Raw genomic sequence first — 27,405 nt, forward strand, 5'->3', positions numbered from 1 at the left:
CCCAGCGGCTCTCTGGTGGGCACCCGGGGATATGGACCCCTCGCCAGGCTGACGCCCCGAGAGCATGTTCCGGGAGGGGCGGGAGGTGGGCAGGGTTGGGTCTAGGATGGGGGCACTGGCTCTCGGGTCCCCAGGATCCCCACCTGTGCCAGCGCCCCCTCGGGGGCGGGGGAAGGAGCAGGTGACGTCACGCGCAGTCCCGGGGTGCCCGCGGCGGTGGCCACAGCCTGGCCGCGTGACCCGCGCGCGCCAATGGCCCGGCGGTCTCCGGGGCGACGCGGAGGGTCCGCGCTCCGCCGCCACTGCGCCCCCGCCCCGAGTCCGCACTGCAGAGAGTGGTGGCGAGCAGGCGCCGGCGCGCTAGCCCACGTGCCGCGCTGAGAGAGGGACAGGGAGAGGAAGAAGGAGAGGGAGTGAGAGGCAGCCAGGAAAAGAGGGGCGCACGACCCCGCTGCCGCTCGGCGCAGCCCCTGCGCCCCACCTGCTGGGACCTCGACGAGGAAGGACCCCGACCCAGAGGAAGGTAGGTACCAGAACCGGGGAGGGTGCGCTCAGCCCTCCGGGAGACCCGCCCGCCCGCCGCCTGCCCTCCGCCCGCCCCAGTAGGACTGCGGCAGCCCGCGGGGGCGAGAGGGACGCGGTGGGGAGGGGGCCGTGGCCCCGGCGGGCGGGTGGAAGGCGGGGCAGGGGTCTAGCCTGGGCTGCAAAGGCACCGCCCCGGGGGAGGAGGGTCACCTGGGGGGTGGGCGCGGCGGGGCGGAGGGGGGGGCGCTTAACCTCGCTCTCGCCTCGTTTGTATTCACAGGCTGTGGAGATCTGGGCTGTCTGCTGTCGCCCTGGGAGTTGGCCTGATACATGTGCACCACGCAGTGATTATTATCCCCTAAATTAGGCTCCACAGAGATTGGGGACATGCCATTGACCCTGTTGCAGGATTGGTGTCGGGGGGAACATCTGAACACGCAGAGGTCCATGCTTATCCTGGGGATTCCTGAGGACTGTGGTGAGGATGAATTTGAGGAGACTCTTCAGGATGCTCTCAGGCACCTGGGCAGGTATAGGGTCATTGGCAGGATGTTCAGGAGGGAAGAGAATGCCCAAGCATTTCTCTTGGAGCTTGCCCAAGATATTGACTATGCTTTGATCCCCAGGGAAATACCCGGAAAGGGAGGGCCCTGGGAAGTGGTTGTAAAACCTCGGAACTCAGATGGGGAATTTCTCAATAGACTGAACCGCTTCTTAGAGGAGGAGAGGCGGACAGTGTCAGATATGAACAGAGTGCTTGGATCAGACACCAACTGCCCTGCTCCAAGAGTGGCCATATCACCTGACTTCTGGACCTGGGCCCAGACCCTGGGGGCAGCAGTGCAGCCTCTGCTAGAACAAATGTTGTACAGAGAACTAAGAGTCTTTTCTGGGAACACTGTGTCCATCCCAGGGGCGTTGGCCTTTGAAGCCTGGCTTGAGCACACCACTGAGGTGCTACAGATGTGGCAGGTGCCTGAGGGTGAAAAGAGGCGGCGGCTGATGGAATGCTTGCGGGGCCCTGCTCTGCAGGTGGTCAGTGGGCTCCGGGCCAACAATGCTGCCATAACTGTGGAGGAGTGCCTGGCAGCCCTGCAACAGGTATTTGGACCTGTGGAAAGTCGTAAAATCGCCCATGTGAAATTTTATAAGGCCTATCAGGAGGTGGGAGAGAAAGTCTCCAGCTTTGTGTTGCGTTTGGAACCCCTGCTCCAAAGAGCTGTAGAAAAAAATGCAGTATTGCGAAGGAATGTGAATCAGGCTCGCCTGAAACAAGTCTTAAGTGGGGCTACCCTTACTGACAAACTTCGAGACAGGCTTAAGTTGATGAAACAGCGAAGGAAACCACCTGGTTTTCTGGCACTGGTGAAGCTCCTGCGTGAGGAGGAGGAGTGGGAGGCCACTTTTGGTCCAGAAAGGGGGAGGCTACAGGGGCTGGATGCAGGAGTAAGGCCATCTGCCAGAGCCAATGCTCTCAGAGCAGTGTCTTTTGCTGCCCCTGGCAGCACTCTTCAGGCCAGGCCTTCCCAAGGTTCCCGGCGCAGGAGAGGCAGAGGACAGCATCGAAGGGGGCGTGTGCTAAGGGCCAGCTCCCGAGGTTCAGGAAAACGGAAACATCACACATTCTGCTATAGCTGTGGAGAAGATGGCCACATCAGGGCACAGTGTAGCAACCCTCCAAACCCGCTCTTGGTAAAGCAGAAGAGACAGGCTGCAATGGAGTCGGGAAATGGGAACAGGGCTTGGGAAAAGAGCCATCCCAAGCCCAAAGCCAAGTAGGCTCAGGAGAACAAGGCACCTCTTCTTATTTCAGGCAGAGGAAACAAAAGAGATATTGGAAAAAGGGAAAGGGGCAGCCCACAGAAACAGCAGGGGACTTGAGTGGGGTAGAGGGGCAAAGAAGCCATGCCCAGGCTGAGCCCCCTCATCCTCTGCCAGATGAAAAAGACTCCACTCACCAAGCTACATGGGACTCAGTGAAGGCCAACAGTGCACTGAAGAAGTGCCAGAGACACAACTGGGGGGTTGCCCCACCCAGCACATGGGGTGCACCAGCTGCAGGCAAAGACCCCAACACAGCAGAGGCTGAAGAAAGTAGAGCTGGGGACTCATTCATCAGCCCCATCATCTGGCCACCCCCAAATGCCCACCCTGTGGGCTCTGAGCTAAAGATGCCAACTGGCTCGCAGGCCACGTGGGGCCTGGAGGAGCCTTCCCCAGGACCAGCCCTGCCTGAAGGAGTCATCTCAGGCAAAGAAGAGCTGTACAACAGACAGGTAATGCCCCAGACAGGAGGCCACATGGTCCAGCCTGTTTTCAAGATTATCTATCTACACTATTCTAGGGGACCCCCAGGAAGGCAGAGCCCTCAAGCCCCTGCACAAGTGAGGGCAGGAGAACCAAAGGCTCTGGGAGCCTAGCACCAGCCTACAGGCAGTTTCCTTCTGCTGCAGCCTGGAAGGGCTATAGGGGCAAGGAGAGCAAAAACTACAAGGAGAAGATCCTTGGGCCAGAGCTTCAGCTCAGCCTGGCAGGTGGGAGTACTGGTACTTGGTGGGCCAGTGCCTCACAGCTGGCTTTGGTGTGAGTGTGTAGCAGAGAAACTTTGGTTCCAAAGCAGGAGGAGGAGGAAGAGAAAGAGAAGGAAGTGGAAGAGGAGGAGGAGAAAAGGGTGTAGGAGAGAAGGAAGAGAAAGAGGTAAAGAAGGAGGAGGAGAAAAGGGTAGAGGAGAGGAGGAGGAGGGGGTAGGGCTTGGTGGTGGGAGGTTGTTCTGCTTTTGTTTATACAGTGCCACTGGAGACCAGGAGCCTGCAGGCAAGGAGGCATGGGACTGGCCTGGTGAACGACAACTCAGCAGCTGGCAATGCCAAGGCCAGCACCAAACCCTGCCAGTTCAGGCAGCCAGCCTGGGAAGCACTCCTGAGTGGCTGGCCCTAGCCTAGGTGAGGGGCACCTGAAAATGTCTGCCACCCACACTGGCCTGGGAGATGTTAGGAGCCGTCTCAAGGGTGCCAGCCCCTCGGGCCGCCCAAGAGGGGGACCCTCATTCACTGACCCCTGGAGCACGTCACTCCATGCTCTGGGAAGCCCACTTGTGTCTCTGTAGGCCCCTCAGTGACCCCCATGTCAAGTTTCACCCCCGAGCTCCCTCTACACACACCCTAGTTACCATTCCCGTGCAGAGCCCTGAGGTGTCCAGGAGCCCGCGGCGGGTGTCCTGGCCTAACGCAGCAGCCACCTCTCAGCCCCGGGTGTGTGCCACAAGCTTCAGTGCGAGCCCAGGCTCTGCTCGCTCTCGTCCGGTGTCGTGAGCTCAACCTCTGCTTCCTCGGTGTAGATTTAGGCCAACTGCTGCTTGTTCTTGTGGAGATGTGTGTGTGTTCTTATCTGAGCAGCTGCCCCCACCCCACCCCGGAGACCTCTCGAGCCCAATCCCAGGAGATGGCGGGAAGGACAGAAGAGAGCATGGCTGGTGCTCACCCCGTGACCTCAGGAAGGAGGAACTGGACCAAGGGCAGAGGTGGCCTGTGGGAGTCTCCATGGAAACCGTGCTCTGATGTGCCATTCTCTTGGTACTTGTGACTCAGTTTCTTCGGCTTGTCTGAGTACCCCGTGCTGCATTTTCCAGCATCCTGTGACTGTCCTGTGCAGGCCATAGGGCAGGACCAGGCCCCACCATGTTGGCCAGAGTGGAGAGTGCTCTGGAGTGAGGGGCCATGGCTCTCCATCATCCTGGCCCTCCATGGCATCCATCATCCTGGCCAGAGGCCGATCGTGGGGCCCTCAGGAAGGGAGACTATGGCAGGAGGGCCATGGTGTTGGGGGAAACAGAGGCACCTTGTTCAGGACCCCAAGAGTAGGGGTTCGCAACCTGTGGGCTGTAGTGGCCATTAGACATTCCTCTCTGTGTTGTCATTCCCTCTCTTCAATGGTTTCAGTAAATGTTTCTCTTCAATAAATTTCATTGAATGTTTCAGCTGAGTCTTGCCTCTGCTATGGGCAATTGAGGGAAAGTTCACCTGGGGGTGTGGGTGTAGAGGGGAAACAGTTGCCTGGTCAACATGAGAGTATGTGTAGGATAAGGTCCATGAGAGATTTGAAATGTCTTAATTGCAAAAGGTGGCCAACATTTAAGAAACAGTGTCTTACGGACCTTGGCAAAGGAATGAAGCTAAGCAGAGCCAGATGGTGCCAGTGAAGAGGATGCTGGTGGGAGTGTGTAGTGGCTGTCTGGATTCCCAGGGAACTTCCAGGAATAAGGGAGGGTGAGGAACAGCAGGCAGTCGCCAGAGACTCCAAGATCCCTCACTGCCTCGTTGGGGCTCAGGGCATCCAGACCTGGAGCATCAAAATCAGGCCAGCCTGTGTCAATGTATCTGTAAGTGTGTGTAAAATGTAATTGTGTGAAAGTATGAGTGTATGAGTGTGTGAATATGTGCCTATATGTGTGTCAGTAAATGTGTGTGAATGTGTGATCAACTGTGTAAGTCTGTGAATGTGTTAGTAAATGTATGTAAATGTGTGTGTTGAGTGTGAGCATGGGTGAATATGTGTTAGTTTGTATGTGGATGAGTGTGTGTGACTATGTGAGTATGTAGGTATGTGGATGTATGTTTATATACGTTAGTATCAGTGAAAATGTGTGTCATTGTGTGTATATATGTGAATGAGCAAAATAAGCATGTGTGAGTGAATGCATGTGAGTATGTATAATTGTGTACATGGGTAATGTGTCTTGTGTGTGTGTGAGTATGTGTTTGTGAGCATGTATAAGTTTGTATGTACATGACTATGTGTGAGTGACTGAGAGTATGTGGGTAGCCAAGTGTATATATGAATGTTAGTGTGTATAAGTGGATTTGTGTCAGTGTATATATGTGAGTGTGCATGAATGTGTTCATGAGTGAAAGTGTCTGGTGTATGAGTGTGAGTGTGTGCATATGTATGAGTTTGTGTGAGGTAGTGTGTGCATGAGTATGAGTGAATGTGTGCTAATGGGGGAGTGTACATGTGTTAGTGTATGAGTGAACAAATGAGAAGATGTGTGAGTTTTGTATGAGTGCATGTGTCAGATGGTTGGTGTTTTTTTATTTCTTTGAGGAATCAAGAAAGTTGGAAGAAGGTAGAACAAGGCACATGTCACTGCTTCACAAAACAAGAGCAAGACTTCTGTTGGTGGCAACTGATGAGTGGTACAGCTGGGCCTACTATGCAATCATCCATCTGCAGCCCCTGGTACATTACTGTTATCAAGGTGTCTACAGCTGTGTGTGTTACTAATATTGGTGTGTGATCAAAGCCTATGTGAACATCTATTTGTGTCTTTTTGTGGACGTTTGTTTTCCTTTCTCCTGAATAAATACCTAGCATTGAAATTACTATGCCACAGAGTAGGGCTATGTTTATAAGAAACTCCTCACAGATTTGCAAAGCTGTTATGACAATTTGTATTCCCATCAGTAGTATCTCTTTCTTGGGCTTCTCAAAAATTTGGGGTTGTCAGCTTTGAACTTTTAGCCATTCTGGTCAGTGACTCATAGTGGTATCTCATTGTGATACTAATTTGCATTTTTGGGATGACTAATGATATGGAGCACTTTTTGTGTGCTTCTTAGCTATCTTCCTCAGTGAACTGCCTATTCAAGTCTCTTGCCCAGTTTTCAAGTAGGATCCTTTCCCTTGTTTTATTAGTGGCTTGTGCAAATTGTCAAAACACTTTGGATATAAGCCCTTTATAAGATATATATGTTGGGACTATTTTCTACATGTTGTGTCTTGTCTATGCATATTCTTAGTGGTGTCTGTTCATAAGCAGATGGATTTAACTATGATGAGGTCCATTGCATTATTTATTTTCTTCTACAGTGACTAGTTTCTGGGTCCTGCCTAAGAGATCTTTGCTTGGCCTACATTTACAAATGTTTTACAGAAAACATCTGTTTTCCTCTAGAAGCTCTGTAGTTTTAGCTTTTGCATTTATGTCTTGGGATGTACCTAAACCAATTTTTGTATTTTAGGGGATGTGTGGAGTCAGGATGCATTTGAAACCTTTTCATTTTGACATGGATTTTATTTGGAGTGTTGGTCAAAAATCAATTAACTGTGTACCTGTGGGTCTATTACAGTTTTCTATATTCCCTCTTCTGTATTTTTCAGTTATAGAGTTTCCATTTGTTTCTTCATTATAGTTATCATTTCCCTGCTGAGACTTTTACTCATTGGTTCCTTCATTATATTCATGCTTCTCTTTCAATTCGGTAGCACATTTGTTTCCAATTGCTGTATTTAAGTCTTTATGTGTTAACCCCATCATCCTTGCTATTTCTGAACCTACTGGTACATTTCCCCCTTGGTTATGGGTCATGTTTTCTTCCTTCACATATCTAGAAATTTTGCATAGAAGTCTGCCATTTGGTTGTTAGGTTGTTAAGTGTCTTGGTTTTGTTTACCTTATTTCTGGGTTGAGTTTTGTTCCATCATGGAGTTTGTTTACTTACAGACCAGAATGAGCTTCTTAAGGCTCATTTTTAGGTCTTGTTAATATAGGTCTTGTAGAGCTACATGAACCATTCTCCTAATGTATGGCCTTACTGGGTTCTGTGATGAACATCTGGGGACTTCAATATGGTCTCTCCGCTCTGGCTGGTGGGAACACTGTGTAAGGTCTGGTAGTTCTCCATCTTACAGCTCCTGGAGGGTGTTCTGTGCCAAAACTTGTAATGTCTCAATCTGAGCATGCAGCATTAGTATTCAGTCATAATCTCAGTGAGAGCTTTGTGCAATACTCTGGGCTCTGTCTATGCCCAGTTCCCTTCTCTCTACTATACTGCTTGCAAAGTGGGGAACATAAAAATCCACAACTCAGCAAGACTTCCACATTCTGTTTGGATTTCCCCTCCCTTTGCCATAGACTGTAAAGTACCTCCATACCAAAATCTGGGCTGATCTTTGACCCCACCTTGACTGCTTGCCTTCTCTCAGGCCTCACAATCCTGGTAAGCTCCTCACAGCCAAGACCCTTATCCTGTAGTGGATGGAGTTGAATGGTCAGAGGATATCTGGTGTCTGGGGAAAAGGCTGGTGTAGACGGGGTCTGGAGTGATGGATAGAGGGGCAAGAAGAGGGAGCAGTTCCACAGGGAAGTTGTATGGGGTTATGAAGTTCCTGTGGTACCCATGCTAACTTTGGACTTCTGTTCCACATGTGAAGTAGGCAACCAGAATCTCAAATGAAGTATCACTTCCCCAGAAGTTTTTACAGGAGAGGGATAACATGCTCATGTCTGTGAACTAGAGAAGTCAGTGAGAAAGCAGTGTTGGTGATGGACTAGAAGGAGCACTTGTGTTATATCAGAAGTGGCTACCGGGATCCAGCTGGTGAGTGAAATAAGTGTTATCTACTGAGGTTGGAGGAACATCAGAGCTGGGAGTCAAACAGATTCCTGATGGACAGGATCTCTTTGCAGTTTGACTTGGGCCAAACTTCTCCATTGGAAAACAGCATTTTACCTAGCCATCTCCCACTCCTTAGAGGGAGATATCTTTCTCAGCTAGTATCTGCTTCTCTCTAAATCAAAGATACATGCCATGGGGGCATTTGATGTCCCCCAAGAGGGAGGGCCTAGGTTCTGTCTGGAGGCCATGTACTGGTAGCTGCCTTCTTGTGTGAGTTGACCTGAAAAGGCTCAGTTCTGCCAAGGAGTATGTGAATACCACAAACTCAGGCAGGATCAATTTGGCCCAACTTTGCCCCATTAGGTCATCCCAATTTAGGCCAGACACCTTGCTTACAGTTGTCACTGCTAGTGACAAGTGTCTTACTGGATTGCTCACAACCTCTTTGCCTACAGGGAACACTTCTGTGTCATTCCCTTCAGGGATCCTGATCATGGGCCTCCTCATACACACCCTCAAGATTTGAAGAAATTATAGTCTGGTTTCTCTGTGGCTGACAAGAGCTTTGGGGAGACAAAAAGAGGCCACCAACAAGAACACAGAGGAGGAGCCTAACCTCAGAAGCCCATCAGGAGGCAGGTGACAGCTCAACACAGAACAGCAGATACACAAGGCCAACACCAGCCAAACCCTAGAGTTTCCTTGGCAACTAGGGTCCCAACCCTCCCATGATATGTGGGCAAGCACTACAAAGGCTTCAGAGCTAGTGCAAAAAAAGAAAGCCAAGAAGTTCCTATAATATCCCCTAGGATATGAATTCAAGGGGAATAAAGCTTTCCCAGGTGTATTAGGCTGCTTGGGCTGTAGTAAAAGTTACCTTGAACTGGGTGGCAATTTCTCAAAAAACAAAAATTTATTGTCTCAAAGTTCTGGAGGCTAGAAGTTGGAAATAGAGGTGTCAGCAGAGTTTGTTCCTTCTAGAGATGCTAAGAAAGGACCTGTTCCATGTCTTTCTCCAAACTTCTGGTAGCCTTGGTATGTGGCAGCACAAAACCAATGTACACAAGCATTATCTACCTGTGTATGCCTCTGCATCAAAATTTCTACTTAAAATTTTTTAAGGTTTACTTATTTTTGAGAAACAGAGAGAGTGTGAGCAGGGGAGGGGCAGAGAGAGAGGGAGACACAAAATCCGAAGGAGGCTCCAGACTCTGAGCTGTCAAGTGCAAAGCCCGACAAGGGGCTCAAACACACAAACTGTGAGATCATAAGTAGAGCCGCAATTGGACGCTTAGCAAACTGAGCCACCGAGGCGCCCCTCAACATTATACTTTTTAAAAGAGCATCAGTCATATTGGATTAGAGGCCCAAACTACTCAATTTTAATAAATTACATCTGCAACGACCCTATTTCAAAATAAGTTCCCATTCTAGCAGAGAGGGTATGCCTCACTGGTAGAACATTTAACGGCAAAATAAGTTCACATTATGAAAAATTAAGGGTTAGGACATCACCATACAAATTTTGGGGGAACACAATAAGTCCATTCTACTAGGTAATCCAAAATATAGCCTCAAAGATTATGGTTCAGATAGCATTAACCATAGTAACAGATACAATTAATTTTTAGCAGAATATTCCTTTTTTTCTCTTGGGAGGCAATCCGCATGGTGGTAAGAGTCCAGTCTCTGGCACCAGACTGCCTGGGCGTCTGTCCTAGATTTTCCATTTATAGTTTTCACTCTCTGGCCTTGTTACTTTACCTGAATAACAGGAATGATACTAAAATCTAGGCTCATAAACATTAAGAGTTAAAACATGTGTCTTAAACACTTGGACAAGAATGTGAGGCAAATCTCCTCCTGAACCCGATACTCATTGTCACTTGCAGATCATTCTCCTCCCCTCTTCCCTAAAAAACACCAAACTTTAACCATCCTGTCATCAGACTCTGCTAACTTCTACCTTTCCCTGTAGTCATTGACTAACTCCAAGTCAGTATCCCTCTTTTCTTGCAGACTATAGCTCCTGGATGAATGTTTCCTCTCCAAGCCATGAAGAGGATGGTTCTTTCCTTCCCTCTATCTCCTGTTTATCTTTCCTCTTCAGTTCTTCTTCCTTTCCTGGCCCTGAAGTGTTTCAGTTCTCAGGTTCCCTTCTCTGCCTTGTGTTTAGTTCACACTACACTCTCCCTGAATAATCTCGTTCTGGCTTCAACTATGACCTTTAACAATGTCTTCCAAATCTCTACTTCTAGCTTCTAACTCTCTCCCAAGTTTTCAATACAAATTTCTAAGACTACTGAAAATTCCATGAGTCTCTTATTTTTAGTGTGTCCAAAATCAAACATTAAACATTATTTCCCTCACTACCCTCGAAATCCCTTCCTAAAAAGTAAATACTTCAACTACATCTCTTCTCTCCATGCTTTGCAACTGTGCATCTCCATTGCTAGGATTGCTTTAATGTAAATTTAATCCAACAAATATGTAGCAAGCATCCACTACAGTGTCACACTCTATCCATTTAAGTCCCAAACCTGTACTGGCTGCCTCTCGTATACTGGCTCTCTTTTGTCCTCACATTTCCCTCTAATGACAGCCCTGGTTCTCTGTGCTCCTTCTCAGTAAAACTCTTCCATAAAGTCATCTGCACAGTTTTTCTCTTCCTCCTTCACTCACTCCATGGGGACCATTTGAACTCCTGGGAGTGGTGAAGGGGTAAAGATGCACTAAGGAAAGAGGAAGCACATGGGCCACATGAGGATAGCCTCAGGGTTACAGAGTCCCAGGCCTTCAGAGTAAGCAGGTTACAGTGACATTTCCTCATTGTACAGATGGGGAAACTGAGGCCCATGGAGGAAATGGACTTGCTCTATGTCCCACAGTGATGAGACGGCATAGCTAAAGCTGAAACATGCTCATGTCCCTAGTTCTTAAATATATACCATGCTACATTCAATTATTATAGTGAATTCCTTTATGGTTTTCATGGTTTTTGCCCCACAGTAATAACATGATGTATTATACGTAAAAGAATGTAAACGGTCCACATTTAGGTGGAACAAAATATAATAGCATACCATGGACCTCTTACAGTCCCACATGCTCTATTCCTCTCCCCAGCGGTACCCACTGTCGATGATAATAATGATAAAAAGAATCACACTCCAGTGAACTGCCTCTGGAGAGTTTGCTGCACTTTCTCAGACTCATTTGCCCTGGAGGTGAACTTGCCTTGGGCCAGCCCCTCTCAGGCTGCAAGCTCACTCTGCCAGACCCACCACTTGGCTCCCTTTTATTGCTCATGGAAGGTTCTTTGGGTTATTTTGTCCTAAGAGACCTCAGTATGTCCCAGCAAGACTCCTCAGTTTAGAAATGACCTTTCCTCCACGCCCTATGATCTTGATATTTCTCTCCCTCTCCCTTCCCCCCACCTCTCTGTTTCTAAATGATAACCATAGCCCTGTGGTAATCCAAGGTAGGTGCCTGGGACCAAATTCTCACATCTCCTTCTCTCCCTTACTCACCCACATTTACTCTGTCACCGAGTTCTGTCCATTCAGCTTCCAGCAGTCTTCCAAGCCCACCAACTTCTGTCTCCATGGCTACACCATAAGTCCAAAATGCCAGTATCTTTAGCTTAAACTACTGACTGCATTCACCTCCTATTTGGTCCTCTTGTGACCTTTCTTTCCCGTTCCATCTTTCTTTCCCAAAGCAGCTAGAGAGATCCTTTAAAAAGTAAATACAAACCTGTCACATCCCTCTCTTAAAATATGCCAGGCTGGGGCTTCATATCACTCTTGGAAATGAATCTTGACCTCTTCTCATGGCCTTCTGCCTCACTGACCCAGGTGCCTATCTGACCTCACCTCATGCTGATCCCTTATTCACTCTGCTCCAACCACTCAGATCTCCCAGTTCTAGGGACTCACCAAGCTCTCATGTGCTATTCCTTCCTTTGGGAGTGTTCTTCCTCTCCAGATGCCCAACACCTCCCCATCATTCAGGTCTCCATCTAATACCATTGCCTCCGCAGATGACGTAGGAAGATTTATTTGGTCATAAGTCTCCCTTCCCTCCCTGTCCTTGCCATGGTTCACTGTAGGTAGAAAATACTTCCATGCCCCACTCCTTTGGGCTTTGATTCATGACTTGCATTGGCCAATGAAATGTGAACGGAGATGAGGTATACCATGTCCAGCGAGAGGCTTCAATGTGATTGCGTCATTTAGCTTGCCATATTCTACCCCTGCCCTAAACCATCAGGAGACCCTGCCCTACTCAGGTAGCCACTGTTCTTTCCATTTGGGTTCCAGAATGAGAAGACAAATGGAGCAGACCTGAAGCTATGTCCATAAACTGATGCACACCACAACCAACCCAAAGGCCTGTGCATGAGAAAGAAATGTTATAAACCACTGAGGTGTGGTGACTGAAGTATTCCAGCAAATGCTGATGCATGCCTTGGGGTAGAAGCACTTACTAAAAACTAGAAAATGAGGTGAAGGTGTAGATAGATGAACAGTGAAACACCCAGCTCCATTTCCCACCCAGTTCCCAGACCACTGGTAATAAGGTGAATATCTCCCAGGCAAAAGATGAAAAAAAATTTCTCCATTGAGAAAAAAAAAAAAACAAAAAACTAGGTCAAGAGAAGAGACCTTCAGACACTACCATGAGTAAATCCACCATAGGAAACCCAGTTCACCTACCTCTGACTCCACAACCATGGCCTCCAGTGAGTAAGTCTCTCTGACCCCTGTACACACAGAGCTTCTAATCTGTTCCAATCCATTAAGGGCCTTTTATATATATATATATATATATATATATATATATACTCTTCATTTTGAAGTGAGTAAGAAGTGAATATTCATCAAAAGAGACTCCTCTGCCTTTGCAAAAGGGGGCTATAGTGTGAAGCTTGGGGCCTACCCAGACACACCTCCCTGGAGTGCTTCTGCATTGCTTCATGGCTACTGCCTCTCCATGCCACTGCCATATTTACCAAAGATAACTCACTATGTTCCCAACCACTCACCCCTTGTTTGGGTTTCTTCTGCACCCATTTTCCAAAAAGTAATCAGGGGGTCATTCTAAAATGCTTATCTCAAGGGGCACCTGGATGGCTCAGTTGGTTGAGCATCTGACTCTTAACTTCAGCTCAGGTCATGATCTCATGGTTTGTGGGATCAAGCCTCATGTCGGCCACCCCGTGTCAGGCTCCCCACTGTCAGCACGGAGCTTGCTTGGGATTCTCTCTCTCCCTCCCTCTCTCTGTCTGTCCCCTGCTCATGCTCTCTATATTTAAATAAATAAGAAAAATTAAAAAAAATAAACTGCCTATCTGATCACGTCACTGCTTGGCTCAGAACACTCCAATGGCTACCTGACTCCTGTCCATGGCCTATGAGGTCCTTGCCTAGTCCTCCCAGTGCAGCTCCCACTCATGTCCCTTTCAGTGGTTGTACTCCAGGCAAGGGGCTTAGGCCTTTTTATATCTTGAAAACGCCTGCCTCAGAGGTTAAACCCTTGTTGTTCCTTTGCTTTCCCAGGCTTTTCCCCAGTACTCCCAAACTTTGGGCTCCTTTTCATCCTCTCACCTTCTTAAAGTGGCTTTTTAAACCACCCTGAATACAGTAATTCTTCTTCAATGCTTACTTTTCATCCTTTTGTTTTCATATTGACCATGATTTGCAATTATATAGATTTTCCCCTTGATTTATTGTCCATTCCCCTCATTGACTGTAAGGACCACTGGAGCAGGCCTCATTATGACATTCAGTTTGGAATCGCCAGCATCTGGTGCAAGTCTTGGACCAGAGAAGGCCTTCCAGAAATGGCTCTGAATGAAAGAGGAAGGTGGTATCAGTGTTAAGGGGGAAAGTGCTTGATGTAAGTACTCACTAGAGGGCAAACCACCATGTCTCTATGTGTGTGGTTGGGGGGAAATGGGGCAGGTTTATGCACAAATGAAATCAGAGTGTTTCTCTGCCCCACTGTCACCTTCTCTGCCTTCTCTCTGGAGCGTTTCTCTCCCCTGGCCACATCCCTGAGTTCCCGGGCTAAGGGCTGCAGCAAAGGCAGAGAGACTGGAGAAAATGGAGATGACTGGGTCCTGTGTATGTAGAGCAAAGATCTTGGAGAAAGCGGGAGCCCAAAGGGGCTGGAGAGAAAGAAGCAAAGGAGTAGAAAACTGTGTCCATCTGGGGAAGGAGAAGGAACTGTTCCTACAAATGGCAGGGGCTGCATGGAGGAGGCCCCTAGGCCCAGCTAGCTTCTCCCCACCCCTCCACCCAACAGTCCCAGCACCCCTGAGCCCCCACGATGGAAAAGGTGCGCTTGGGCCCTCTTTGGGGGTGATGGCAACATCAAAGGGGAGCCTTGGCCCTGGGCAAGGCTGCACTGGATGGACTCGGTGGGACAGTGCCCTCTGAACTAGGGTGTTGCGAATGCCACCACCACTCCTCTGTACTTGAATGACAGAGAAAAGGAAGACCCCCTTCCCCTGTCCACCAAGTTGTGCCTGGACACAGCCACTAAGAGCCTAAGGTTCCTCAGGAAGTCCTGGAGAGACAGGGACATGGCCTGAGGTAACAAGCCCCAGCTTGGAGCTGTGCAGCTGGAGCCCCAGGAGAGGGAGTTGTCCCAGATCCAGCAGGGGTGTGGGCGAGGGGGTAGGGCAGAAGGGGTTGTCCTGAGGGTTGTGCCTGAGGAGGTTGAGGGCCTCCAGCAACAGGCGATGTGCTCCGCTCTGGGGCAAGGAAGCACAGCCCTGGGAACACCAAGTACAATCTAAGGGGACAGGAGCTCCTTGTTTCAAACTGCATGGTTGCTGCAGGCTGAGGGGGTCGGTGAGAGGACTGGCAAGGGACACGGGGTCCACAGGATCCGCGTATGTGGGCAGTGGCCTGGCCCTGATCACCCCGAGGCCCTGTGGCCTCTCTGGGGCCTTACCCAGGCCTCTCCCAGGGACCAGTTTCTGCCCCAGGAAAGACCCCAAAGGCTCTGGGACAACGTGGGCAAAGGCATCCCCTCATGCCAGCTCAAACCCACTGGCCCCACGGGGGGCTCCCCATCTTCTTGTGCAGCCTCACCTTGCTTCCTGCCCATGTGCCCAGATCCCCTCCAATTATAAAGCTGTGCCAAGCCCTTTCAGTCCTGTTCCTTGGTCTCTACTAGGAAGTCTGACTCCCAGGATGGGGTGGGAGTGGAGATGGGGACATGAGTCCTGCCTGACATGCACTTCACACCTGAACCACTGATCTGCCTCCCCTCTGGGAGTCCATTTTGCCCTGGGCTTCCACAGAGCCTGGTGCTGGTCCCCACATCTTCTGGTCTGAGGACAGCCACAGCATCAGACGGAGGGCCTGGGAAGGCCATGAGGGTCCCCCAAGGTCAGGTACGGTGGGATTAGAGCCCACGTCTGCAGGCCCCGTGTCTGGCGTCTGGTGTGCTTTCCGGAACAGGGACTAAGGTGAGCCGAAAGGCCTGTTCCACTTCTGCCTTAGCCCTTCTGTTGCTCTCTTCCTTTCCATTTCCAGGGGTCCTGGCCACCCTTGCTTGTCATCATGCTTGGACCAGGGTACCACGTGTGCAACAAGTTTGACCTGGCTAAGGGTGAGCAGGTGGTGTGCACAAAAAAAATGGTGCACAAGGAGACACCCAGTAGGGCCCCAAGACAGGGAAGGGATGACATCCCAGGGGACGCCAGATAGACATCCCAACACCTGCCCCAGCAGAAAGCTGGCAACAGGGCCATGCCTAGGAGCATGTGGGAGGTGAAGACTAGGGCATACCCCACTGGGTCTCTTCTGCCACTGTGTCTAGGAGTGCACGCTTGACTAAAGGCCTCAGAAGAGAAGCTGAGAATTCACCATCATCGCATCTCATAAGCATGCAGTTGCCGTGAGTATGTGACACATGTACATCCAACCTCTTTCTTGGAGGCTTTAAAAAGACATCGACGTTCTTGAGTTTTTGCTTTGATGGCAGAAGCACGACATACTCCCCACCCAGGGAGCATCCATCACTGCTCCCCATGTGCGGTATGTCTTTCATTCAGCTATTTCTCAGAGCTGTCACCATTAGCAATCTGCCGTGTGTCCGTCGGCTCTGCTTCCAGGACCGTCACTGCTACCCACATGCCTCGAGGTTCTTTCCGTTGTTTCCAGGGGCCGGGCTGTGTGGTCTTGCCAGCCTGACCTAGAATCCCAGCACATCCACTGAGGGGCTGTGGGACTTTGAGCAAATCTCTGCATGTTTCTGCACCCAGTTCTCATCTGGAGAAGAGGGGCCATAAGAGTGCCCACCTCCCGCCAGGGCTCCTCTGAGGACTCTTGGAGAGAGCGCAGGCCCAGTTGCTCAACCCAGTGCCTGGCATGTAATGAGAATTGATGTTACTTTTAGTTGTTGTTTGTTTTGTTTTGTTTTGTTTTGTTTTCGTAGTTAAGGCTATGCTATTTATGTGTACAATTTCATGTTTTGGCTTTTTTCTTTAGCACTATTAACCATGTACCTCTGTTCTTTAAGTCTTTGTTTCTTTTTTTAACTTTTTAATGTTTATTTATTTTTGAAAGAGAGAGAGAGGGTGGGGGGTGCTGAGGGGCAGAGAGAGAGGGAGACACAGAATCTGAAGCAGGTTCCGGGCTCCGAGCTGTCAGCACAGAGCCCGATGTGGGGCTCGAGCCCACGAACTATGAGATCATGACCTGAGCTGATGTCGGACGCTTAACCGACTGAGCCACCCAGGCACCCCTGCTTTCACTGTTTTTAAGCTCAGAATATTCTTTTCTATCCAGAGCCGATGTAAGTACTCACTGGTATTTTATTCTAATATTTGTCTTTACATTTAGCCTTTAATCCTGTGGATATATATTTTAGAGTACGCCATGTGTTAACGATCTGCTCTGTTTTCCTCCAAATTGCTAAATGTTCTGATACCATCTCTGAATCATCCTTCCATGGTGATGACTGATGTTTCCTTCATTTATATTGTACATATGTGTGCGTGTGTATACCACCTGTAGTCTCTTTCTAAACCATTTGTTTGTTTATTTTGATGCCACAGTGACTTGGTGACTCTACAGTCTAGAGTTCTATGTTGTAGCACTAGGAGAAGTGTGAAATTCTGGCATCAAGTGAACCCCAGTCAAAAATAGATGAAAAACAATTTGTAAACATGAAGTTTGTTGTGAAGGAAACCTATGGTGGCATTGTGTTAGTACCTAAGTTTTAGTTTGCTTTAATGAATAGAGTTCAGTTTTGTACCATATTTTGGCAAGGAAACTTAAGCAAGGAGGCAGGAACTCCCTCCTCCAAATATACAACCCTGAGGGCCACAGCTCCCAGAATTTACTGTCTGAGCTGCCCCACTGGCGACAACATTCAATCATTACAAGGCAATCACTAAAAGGTCTACGTGTCTTAAGTGAACCAAGTGATTAGCAGCTATGTAATGTGAAACACACAGTTAGTGAAGAGAAAGGAACCAAGGAGCATTTGGAAGAGGCCCGGAAGTAGCCAAAGCTACTGGGAGTGTAGCACAATGACACAAAGCAAGTGTTTTTAAGAAAATATGCACTGTCCAACATAGAGAAGCACAAGAGAACAAGGATGAGGGCCAGCCAATGGGGACCTCCTTCAGGAGCAGGGGTCACATGTTAAGTACACATTGGAGGAATTTGACAAATTCCTTCACACTTCATATACTAGAAAAGGGAATAGGAGTAAGTATGAAGTTCTGATTCTGATGGAAGGCAGAGAATGCATGACTTCAAGAGGAAAGGATGAAGTTGCTGAAGGGAGAGAAGACATAATAATTATGGGGACAAGGGTATGAGGACAAATTAGGATGGGCTTCAGAGTGCAAGCAGAAGGGCATGCTTTAAAGAGGAAACTAGAAGGAGTAAGAGAATCCAAATATCCAGGTTAAGGGTCTATGGTTCGCCAGATCCCCTGTCATTAAAAGGGGAGCCTGAGGGAACAGGGGACTAAAACAAGAAATGGCCAATAAGCACTTGAAAAAAAAGTTCAAAATTAAAACCGTTTTCCCCTCTTCAAACTGGCAGAGATTTTAAAAACTACAGTACATGCTGGCAGGGTATAGGGACATATGCATTCTCATATACTTCTACAAGAATGTAAACTGGAAAGCTTTTTGACAAGCAATTCATAACACAAATCAAGTACCATGAAAATTCCTCTTCTAGTTATTCTAGAGGGAAAAAACAGAGCTGTGGAGAGACATTTAAATGCAAAGATGTTCATAACAGTGTAAGTAAGTGAAAAGGGAAAAAATTAAAATTTCCCAGAACACATAAATGATTAAAGTAATTATATATCTAGATGATGAAATAGTCATTAAATATCATGATTTTGAAGAATTTTTTAACTTTTTTTAAGAGTTTATTTATTTATTTTTGAGAGAGAGAGAATGCTCGGGAAGAGCAGAGAGAGAAGGAGAGAGAGAAAATCCCAAGCAGGCTCTGCACTGTCAGTGTAGAGCTTGATGCAGGGCTTGAACTCAAACCTTGTGACCTGAACTGAAACCAAGAGTTGGACGCTTAACCGGCTGAACCACCAAGGCACCCCTAAAGATTTTTTAATGATTTGTAAAACTGGTTATGATTATAAAATCAAACAAAAACCAGTATACATGACCATAATCTTTTGTAGTTATAACGTATAAGTACATATATACTTACATGTGTATATAAAAAATAATGGAAGGAAATACACTAAAAACATTAATAGTGCTTTCCTCTAACAAGTGATTTTATTTGCTTCTTTATACTTTCCTGCCTGTAAAATTTTTTTTCTGCAACCAACACAACATACTTTTATGATTAAAACAAACTCTGCCAACAAGAGACATTATTTACAAACAAGGAAGGGAGAAATCCCAGTTTCCTCCAGCCCTGAAGTTTAGAACTGCATGAAAGAAGGTCCTATGCAAAATTGCCCACTGCCTTGAATAAGGAACCAGAAGAGACTTTTGTTCCAGAATGAGTATGGTGAACTTGGCCTTGAACAATAGGGAGGGGAAAGAGAGATGTAGAAAGCAGGATCTTGTATTAGTTCTAGAGGGTTCATTCAAACACAAGAAGAGGCTTACATCCTACCAAATGAACACAGGTAACTTCCACATCTTAATTCAACTGAGATGCTGGGGGAGGAGGGGATTATGACTGGCTGCTCACAGAAGTTGAGTAGCTAGGGCATGGAGCACCTGTGTCTACCACCTTTGTGAGCTGGCAAGGGAAGGCACATTGGCTTAGATGAACCTGTAAGCTTCTGGAGCCAAACTGCACAGGTTTTATTCCTGGCTCAACCACATATTTGCTGTCTGAATTTGAACAAATCATTTAGTCTTTTAGGGCCTACGTTTCTTCACCAGTGAAATGAAGATGTTGGCAATTTCTACCTAAGACTTTTTATAAGATGAACTCAGCTATATTTGAAAAGTACATACCACTGCATGCCTGACACACTGTACATGCCATACAAGTGTTTGCTATTGTTATTATCTGTTGCCATTACCTGTGTACTAATTTGAGACGACCTAAAATACAAATGGTGAATGCTAAGGGGTTCAGTTCTAAAATGGGGAAAGTCATCAATCTGTGAGGGAGGCACAGAAGAAGTAAAAACAATAGAGACTTGGGTGAAAATTGAAGAAGTTAAAGGGAACCCCACATCCCAGTATCATCAATCTTCCTCACAGGCCTGGGGAAGCTTTTAGAAAATGTTGTCAATTACTTTTCTAAGATCAATTCACTGCATTTGGCTTTTAGTTAAAAATGATTCAGAAGTATCATGAGTTTAAAGGAAATAGCGTATTTTAGATGACTTGAACGTCACCATTTGCTCCATCAATGCCACTGCGAGGAATTTATCCATAAAAGATAGCCTGACAAGTTTGCAAAGATGTAACAGAAGGTTATTTGACTTTGGTGTTGCATAGAATAATGTAAATCTGGAAACAACCTAGTTATCAATAGTGGACTGGGGTAAATAGAGGATAACATGCTGGTAAAGTGCAATGCTATGCAGCCACTGAAGGGGATGAATACCCAGCTACACATATATATGCAATGACACGGAGAGCTGTCCACAACACACTATGAAGGCCAAATGGCAGGTAAAGGATCACAGCACGTACCTCAGAGTAGCCACATCTCCACAAGTAGTTGTGTGGGATGAAAGGGATCAGAAGAATGCTTATACAAAGGTTGACGGTGATTGGCTCTGGGAGTTAGGATTTCAAGACATTTGTGTTTTCTTCTGGATGTCTCTCTCGATTTTTTTGAGCACATATTATCTTTGTCATGGGCCAATCTGGGTAAAAAAATCTATTTGTTAAATGAATGAATGTCTTTTTAAAAAACACAAAATGCAACAAATAGTTTTCGTTGTCACCCTACTTCCACCCTTTCTTTGGGGTCAACTTGCCATTAATTAAAAAAAAAATTTAAATGTTTATTTATTTTTGAGAGAGAGAGAGAGAGAGAGAGAGAGAGCGAGTGTGAGTGAAGGAGGGGCAGGGAGAGAGAGGGAGACACGGAATCCAAAGCAGGCTCTGGGCTCCAAGCTGTCAGCACAGAGCCTGACACAGGGCTCGAACTCACACACTGTGAGATCGTGACCTGAGTCGAAGTCGGACGCTCAACCAACTGAGCCACCCAGGCGCCCCTCAACTTGCCATTATTAAACACGCTATTCTTTTGACTGGAATGTAAACGTCCTGTGAAGGAGAATGCAATTGGGAACACCTCACACAGAATTATGAATGCTGAATGTGAGTAGGTAGCAGAGGCCAACAAAAACACCACACAGCATTTAGAATCCTTAAAGTGTTCATTTTTCTTCTCAGAGCTAGAATTGCAAACCTTACTTCAATCCAGGGTCTCCAAATGGTCAGTTTTCACTTTCTCTGAATGGATCAGGTATGAGTACCTCCTATGGGGGATACAAAATAAACATAAAACTGCTCTCACTACCAGAAAGTGAAAAAGGCCTTGCACGCTTTTGCTAACCATAAGGATATCAGCTTACTTGGCTTTCACTCACTCACCTAGACAGAGGCTTCATGGCCCTTCTCCTTTAAGCATCCATGATTCCTCTGCTGCTCTAACTGGGAAATCATGTCTGGTTTGGGAATTGGAATCCCTGGTTTTTGAAAAATAAAGGGGACTTAGATATTTGTGCTAGGGTCACAGTGGTGTCCCACAGATCCATTCCAATCACTTGGCTTCCAGGAGGAAAAGGTACTCTAGGACACCACACAGTGGTACCAAGAATATCTCCACAGGGTCCAATGTGACTTCCAAGAAGGACAGGAGGAAAGGAAGGAGGATGGGTATGGGGGCAGGAGTGGGAAACTCTCAGCTGCAAGGAACAACTAGCTTTGCCTTCCCAGATAGAATGGAAATCTGGTCATCTCCAATGAAATGTGATAGGAAAACCCCTGACCTAGAAGATCAGAGGACAGAGAGACCAAAGTCTGTGAGCACCATAAGGAAGTTTATCAACAATTCCATTTGTCACTGGTCTTGCAACAGAAAACAGAAACAGAAACGATCTGTTTCTGGCTCCATAGGAAACACAAATCAGAGCCCTGGCTCTCCAGCCCCGGCTCATAGGGTCCAGAGAAGGAATGCTGTCCTTACCGAGGGAGATCAGGGTCTTGTACTTCGCTGGTGTCCCATCCTTACCCACATCCTGCTGAGCAGGGGCCAGCTAACTACCACCCTCTTGACAAAAGTCTGAGGGCACATCTGTGAATATTACAGACTCCTAAAAGACCCAAACCATTCCTACTTACCATGAGCCTCCTTGGGGAAGGCTGGAGTTGGTAGCATTGTAGGAAGAGAAGATGGACAGGAAGGTCTCCTCGGCTCCAAGTCCGATGCCTACTGAGTACCTAGTGTATGTCTAGCTGAGTGTTTTACTCCATGGAAACTACAAAAAAAGAGTGGGCACATGTCTCTCAAGAAGAAAGTCATTTAATCGGGAAGAAAACACTTAAAGCAGATTCCAATGAGCCCCTACATGCTGGGCATGGTGGAGATAGGAAATTCAGCAGCAAGGAACTGGCTTGATTTGCCCCGTGGTATATGCTGAGGACTCCCAATTCTAATCCCTTCCAGCCCCAGATCTCTGCCTGCTCAATAAATAATTGTCAGGAGAATAATTAAAACAATTTGATTTTGGGGTGTTGAGTTTGATAAGTTCTTTATAGATTTTGGATACTAACCCTTTATCCAAAATGTCATTTGCAAATATCTTCTGCCATTTGGTCAGTTGCCTTTTAGTTTTTCTGATTGTTTCCTCTGCTGTGCAGAAGCTTTTTATTTTGATGAGGTCCCAGTAGTTCATTTCTGCTTTTGTTTCCTTTGCCTCCAGAGACATGTCTAGTAAGAAGTTGCTGTAGCCGAGGTCAAAGAAGTTGCTGACTGTTTTCTCCTCCAGAATTCTGATGGTTTCCTATATTACATTTAGGTCCTTCACCCATTTTGAATTTATTTTTGTGTATGGTGTAGAAAGTGGTCCAGTTTCATTCTTCTGCATGCTACTGTCCAGTTTTCCCAGCACCTTTTGCACTGTTGGTGGGAATGCAAACTGGTGCAGCCACTCTGGAGAACAGTATGGAGGTTCCTCAAAAAGTTAAAAAATAGAGCTACCCTATGACCCAGCAATTGCACTACCAGGTATTTATGCAAAGGATTTAAAAATACTGATATGAAGGAGCACATGCACCCCAATATTTATAGCAATGCTATAACAATAGCCAAAGTATGGAAAGAGCCCAAATGTCCATCAACTGATGATGAATGGACACACACACACACACACACACACACACACACACACACTGGAATATTACTCAGTGATGAAAAAGAATTAAATCTTGCCATTTGCAACAAGGTGGATGGAACTAGAGTGTATTATGCTAAACTAAATAAGTCAATCTGAGAAAGACAAATATCATCATTTCACTCATATGTGGAATTTAAGAAACACAATAGATGAATATAGAGGAAGGGAAGCAAAAATAAGATAAAAGCAGAGAGGGAGGCAAACCGTAAAAGACCCTTAAATACAAAGAAAAAACTGAGGGTTGATAGTGGGGAGGTGGGAGGGTGGATGGGCTAGATGGGTGATGGGCATTAAGGAGGGCACTTGTTGGGATGAGCACTGGGTGTTATATATAAGTGATGAATCACTATATTCTACTCCTGAAACCAATACTACACTATATGTTAACTAACTTGAATCTCAATTAAAAAAATATGAATGGATATAAAAAGAAAAAACAAACAAACAATTTGAGAATGAATGCCCTGATTACAAAGTCAAATGATTAGTTTTATTGTAGAGAGCATACAGCCTGCTGGAGCCACAGAGAAGGAAGAGAGATGGGGGTGGGGTATGGTGGGGGTAGTGATAATGGATTGAGAGTGGCTTTATGAAGGAGGTGGTCTTTAAGGGAGGGTAAGACTGGTAGGGGACAGTTCCCACATTTGGCCCATGGCACCAGAAATCCTTACAACAGTAGTTCAAGCCCCTTCAACTGCCATTGCTTTGTAGGGAGACATCCCCACTGCCACAGCCTTCTGCTGGATTACTGTGATTGTTTTAGAACTGGATTTACTGCCACCTCTAATCTCATGTTCTACCATTCCATTGTCTACACCAGAGTGGCCATTCTGAAAAGCAAACCTAGGCCCAGCACGTTTATTTTTAAAAATCCTCTGCAAGCACTCCTTCAAAGATGAAACCACATTCCTTCAGGTGATATTCCAGACCTTTACCAACCTGGACCTGACCTACCTGTCTGTCCTCATCTACTCCAACTCCTGCCCACATAGACTCCATACTCCAGGAAAACTGTCCTTTTCACTGTTCTCCGAATACATATGTTACTATGCTCTTTTATGTTTCCAATGCTTTTGTAGTTGCTTTCAAACACATTCAAGTTCAAAGGTAATTACCATCTGGTCTTAAAAATATCCTCACTGTCTCCTTGGGGATTTAAAACATCTTGGGGGGTCTAGGGGGCTCAATTGGTTAGGTGTACAACTCTTGATTTTGGCTCAGGTCATGGTCTCACGGTTCGTGAGTTCAAGCCCCGTGTCAGGCTCCATGCTGATAGTATGGAGCCTGCTTGGGATTCTCTCTCTCTCTCTCTCTCTCTGCCCCTCTCCTGATCGCTGTCTCTCTCTCTCTCTCTCTCTCTCTCTCTCAAAATAAATAAAACTTTAAAAAAATTATAAAACATCTAGAACCTCTTTACATGCATAAGTGGAAAAGGTGATATGATATAACAAAATAGATGTACAAATGGACAAAGATTAGAAGGAAATACACAAATATGAAATAAGTCTTGTTGAGTAATAGAGTTATAAACAGTTTCTTTTCTTCTACAAGAAAAGATATGTTAGTGTTGCTTTAATATCTTGTTTAATGATTAAAAAACCCAGCAAGCAATAGTGTACCAAATGACAGGAAAGCTTTAAGGTAAAGAATCTGCTTTGGGGACAATTATTCAAGTGAAAGGGCACAGTGGGCTGGATTTACCACAGATGCCATCATGGAAGAGAAGAGTTTTGAGTAAAAAGTAGGAGGGAATGGCCTAAAGCACGTCACAACATCTAGAAGGAGCAGGAGGTCTTGTGCTCCAGAGACACAAACAAAGACTATAAAAGGGGGGTCAGGTACCAGAATGGAAAGGCTTTGGGAGTACAGGAAAATGGATGGAAGTCAGACAACTCCTAGACAAGAGATAATGTGACCATACTTGGGGCCTGGAATGGCCACCAATATCTAGAAATGGTACATGACTTGGTACCTGAGAACACACTGGTTCTGCTGCACAGTTACCAGAGCCATATTCTTGAGAGTGGGAGAGTGGTGAATTCCCAAGGAGCCTGTTATTCCTTTGGGAATAGCAGAAGTTTCTAAGAATAAGAGGAAGCAGGAATGAAAATAATATTTGTTGAGTATCTACACATGCTAGGCACCATGGTCAGAAGTTACATATAGTAGGCTGTGAAACCTTCACAACAACCCTGTGAGGTATATACCTCTTATATCCTTTCACAACAGAAATACATTCAGAGTGGTTCTAGAACTTGCTTAGCACCTAGCATGCAAGTGACAGAGCTAAGAAGTGCCTATGTATACTTCTGAGCAACCTGAAAGGGAACACAGACAAAAGAAAGTTAATCACATTGAACAGTGAGATCATGGGTGCTTTCCTGATGACTTCTGGTAGTTTTTCTTAATGTTGTTATAATAACATTAAAGCAATTTCTTTTGACTGTAAATGAAGAAGGAATTAGTTTGATGGATTCCTAGATGTACCCCCCCCCTTCCATAACCATTAATGTGATCTGAAAGTTTAACAAATTTAAGTATTAGGATTAAAAGTCTCAAAAGGCGATTGTTATAATTTTTCAAGTAATTTTTTAAAAGATAAAATAATAGGGGCACCTGGGTGGCTCAGCCTGTTAAGCGTCGGAAATCAGCTCAGGTCATGGTCTCAAGGTTGGTGCGTTTGAGCCCCACATCAGACTTTCCGTTGACAGTGCAGAGCCTGCTTCAGATCCTCTGTCTCCCTCTCTCTCTGCCCCTCTGCCTGCATGTTTTCTCTCTCTCCGTCTCTCTCAAAAATGAACATAAAATAAAATAAAATTATTAAAGCAAGATTTTTAAAACACTATACAGAAAGATCTTGAAATGTAAAAGCAGCAATCATTTAACTCTATATCAACTTTTTACAAATCAGGGAATGAAAATATATGGACAGTTCCCTGAGAAGCAGCCAGAGGCCAGGGATCTTGGTTCAGACAGCTGAGCCCCTGAAGGGATTTATGTGCCTTGCCAACAGGGCAGGAGAGAATCTGGATGTTAGTGTTCCCAGAGGGAAACGAGTTTGCAAAGTGAAGCTTCTAGAGGAGGTGACTTTGTCAGAGTCTGCATTGTTGAGTCACAGGCATTTCTACAGGGGCTGACAGGGCAGATGAGCAAGCAGGCCAGGATTCAGCAAGTTCAGTACCCCACAGGCAAACAGAGCAGGTGTCAGTCCCTGTGCCCCCAAACAAACCAGTCCCAAGAAGGAAAGACTATGGTTGGTGCTGCAAGGTCGATATCAGCTAATATGTTTATACCACACAGCCCAATGTTCACATCACATTCTAAAGGCAAACAATACAGTTTTATATAATGTGGACAATAAAGACTACAAAGGTTTATGCTCTGACTAGAAAATGCAACTGAACCCTGTTTACTCTCATATCTGTGAAAGAGCTGATTCCTTTAAGCTGCTTCTCTCTCAAATTCTGTGTCTCAAGTATGTAAATCATGTTCAACAAATAAGCCTAAAGTATGGAAAGCAATAGTCTTATTTAGATCTCAGAGTCTCTGAAAACCTTGTGCCAATTCACATGTCCAACACAAGAAATGGATATAAACAAAACTTGAAATCTATTCATTTATTTTTGGCTCTAAATCCACTTCCCTGGTCTTGAGAAGAGTTGCACTGATATTAGATTTGTAGATCTGAAATTAGACGCAATGTGAAATTTAAAAAAACCTGCTACTTTGAAAATTGACCTAAACTTCTTAATTTGAAAATTGACCTAAAATCACAGGGAATAAACACCTTCTTTATTGTGGCTAATACAACAGTAAAAGACTCAACTCTCTTCTGCCTGTTTTCTTGCATCCAGTCAAAAACAACTAGCTGGCACCAAAAAGCAGCCATTTCCTCCAGGTCTCTGCCTGACCAGGTTGTGCCTCGTTAGTAGACTACAGGAAACCCTTCAGGAATCCATGACTGACTACTTGAGGCAACTGCCCAGGAAAAAGTGGGGGCCTTTTCTCTTTTACACAGTGCCAACGGCCTGGAAATTAGATCTTTGAAACCCTTCTTATGTGTAAAACGATGGATTCTTGGAGGGCTTCCTGAGGCCCGCTAATGGCTTCTCATTTAGGTAATAAGGGCTGTGGTTGTGACAGCCTTCTGAGCTAAAACAAAACAAAACAAAAACAAACAAACAAACAAAACCCCGCATACACACACAAAACCACATCAGGTCACTTTGGGTCTTCCCTCCTCTAAACACCCTATAGACTTGCCCTAAAATACTAAATGTTTCCCAGCTTCCTGATGCGCACGCAGTAAGGCCCAGCGAAACTGACTACCAACAATATACACACCAACCTGGAGGACGTTGTGCCTAATGAAAGAAACCAGACACAAAAGGACACATACTATAGATTCCACTTACTAGAGCAAGGTCATAGAGACAAGAGAGTCAAATGGTGGTTACTGAGATGCGGAGTTAATGTTTAATAGAGACACAGAGTTTGGGAGGATGAAAAAGTTCTGGGGATGGACAGTGGTGGTGGCCGCACAACAATGTGGATGTGCTCAATGTAACTGAGCTATACACATAACAATGGTTAGAATGGT

General features: G+C 46.1%; 1 protein-coding gene and 1 long non-coding RNA gene across 4 annotated transcripts; one reads left to right on the top strand and one right to left on the bottom strand.

The window, feature by feature from the left end:
- The first annotated feature begins 255 nt into the window (after positions 1-255).
- PNMA3 (PNMA family member 3) lies at positions 256-3,671 on the top strand. Of its 3 annotated transcripts, none has more exons than XM_053201843.1 (3): positions 256-523; positions 806-2,217; positions 2,339-3,671. In XM_053201843.1, the coding sequence occupies exons 2-3, from the start codon at positions 913-915 to the stop codon at positions 2,441-2,443; spliced, it is 1,410 nt and encodes a 469-aa protein (XP_053057818.1). In that variant the 5' UTR covers positions 256-523; positions 806-912; the 3' UTR covers positions 2,444-3,671. The 3 variants fall into 3 exon arrangements, 2 of the variants coding, with proteins under 2 accessions (XP_053057818.1, XP_053057817.1); XR_008289903.1 differs by having other exon boundaries at positions 280-523; positions 806-2,801; positions 3,314-3,671; XM_053201842.1 differs by having other exon boundaries at positions 280-523; positions 806-3,671.
- A 14,242-nt stretch (positions 3,672-17,913) lies between these two features.
- Positions 17,914-22,597, bottom strand: LOC113597319 (uncharacterized). The gene is made up of 3 exons (XR_003418097.2): positions 22,183-22,597; positions 21,751-21,887; positions 17,914-20,264 (listed from the first exon to the last, which is right to left on the bottom strand). It is a non-coding gene; the product is annotated as an uncharacterized LOC113597319 (long non-coding RNA).
- Between the last annotated feature and the right edge of the window lie 4,808 nt (positions 22,598-27,405).

The sequence above is a fragment of the Acinonyx jubatus genome, chromosome X (assembly GCF_027475565.1).
Source record: "Acinonyx jubatus isolate Ajub_Pintada_27869175 chromosome X, VMU_Ajub_asm_v1.0, whole genome shotgun sequence".
NCBI lineage: Eukaryota > Metazoa > Chordata > Mammalia > Carnivora > Felidae > Acinonyx > Acinonyx jubatus.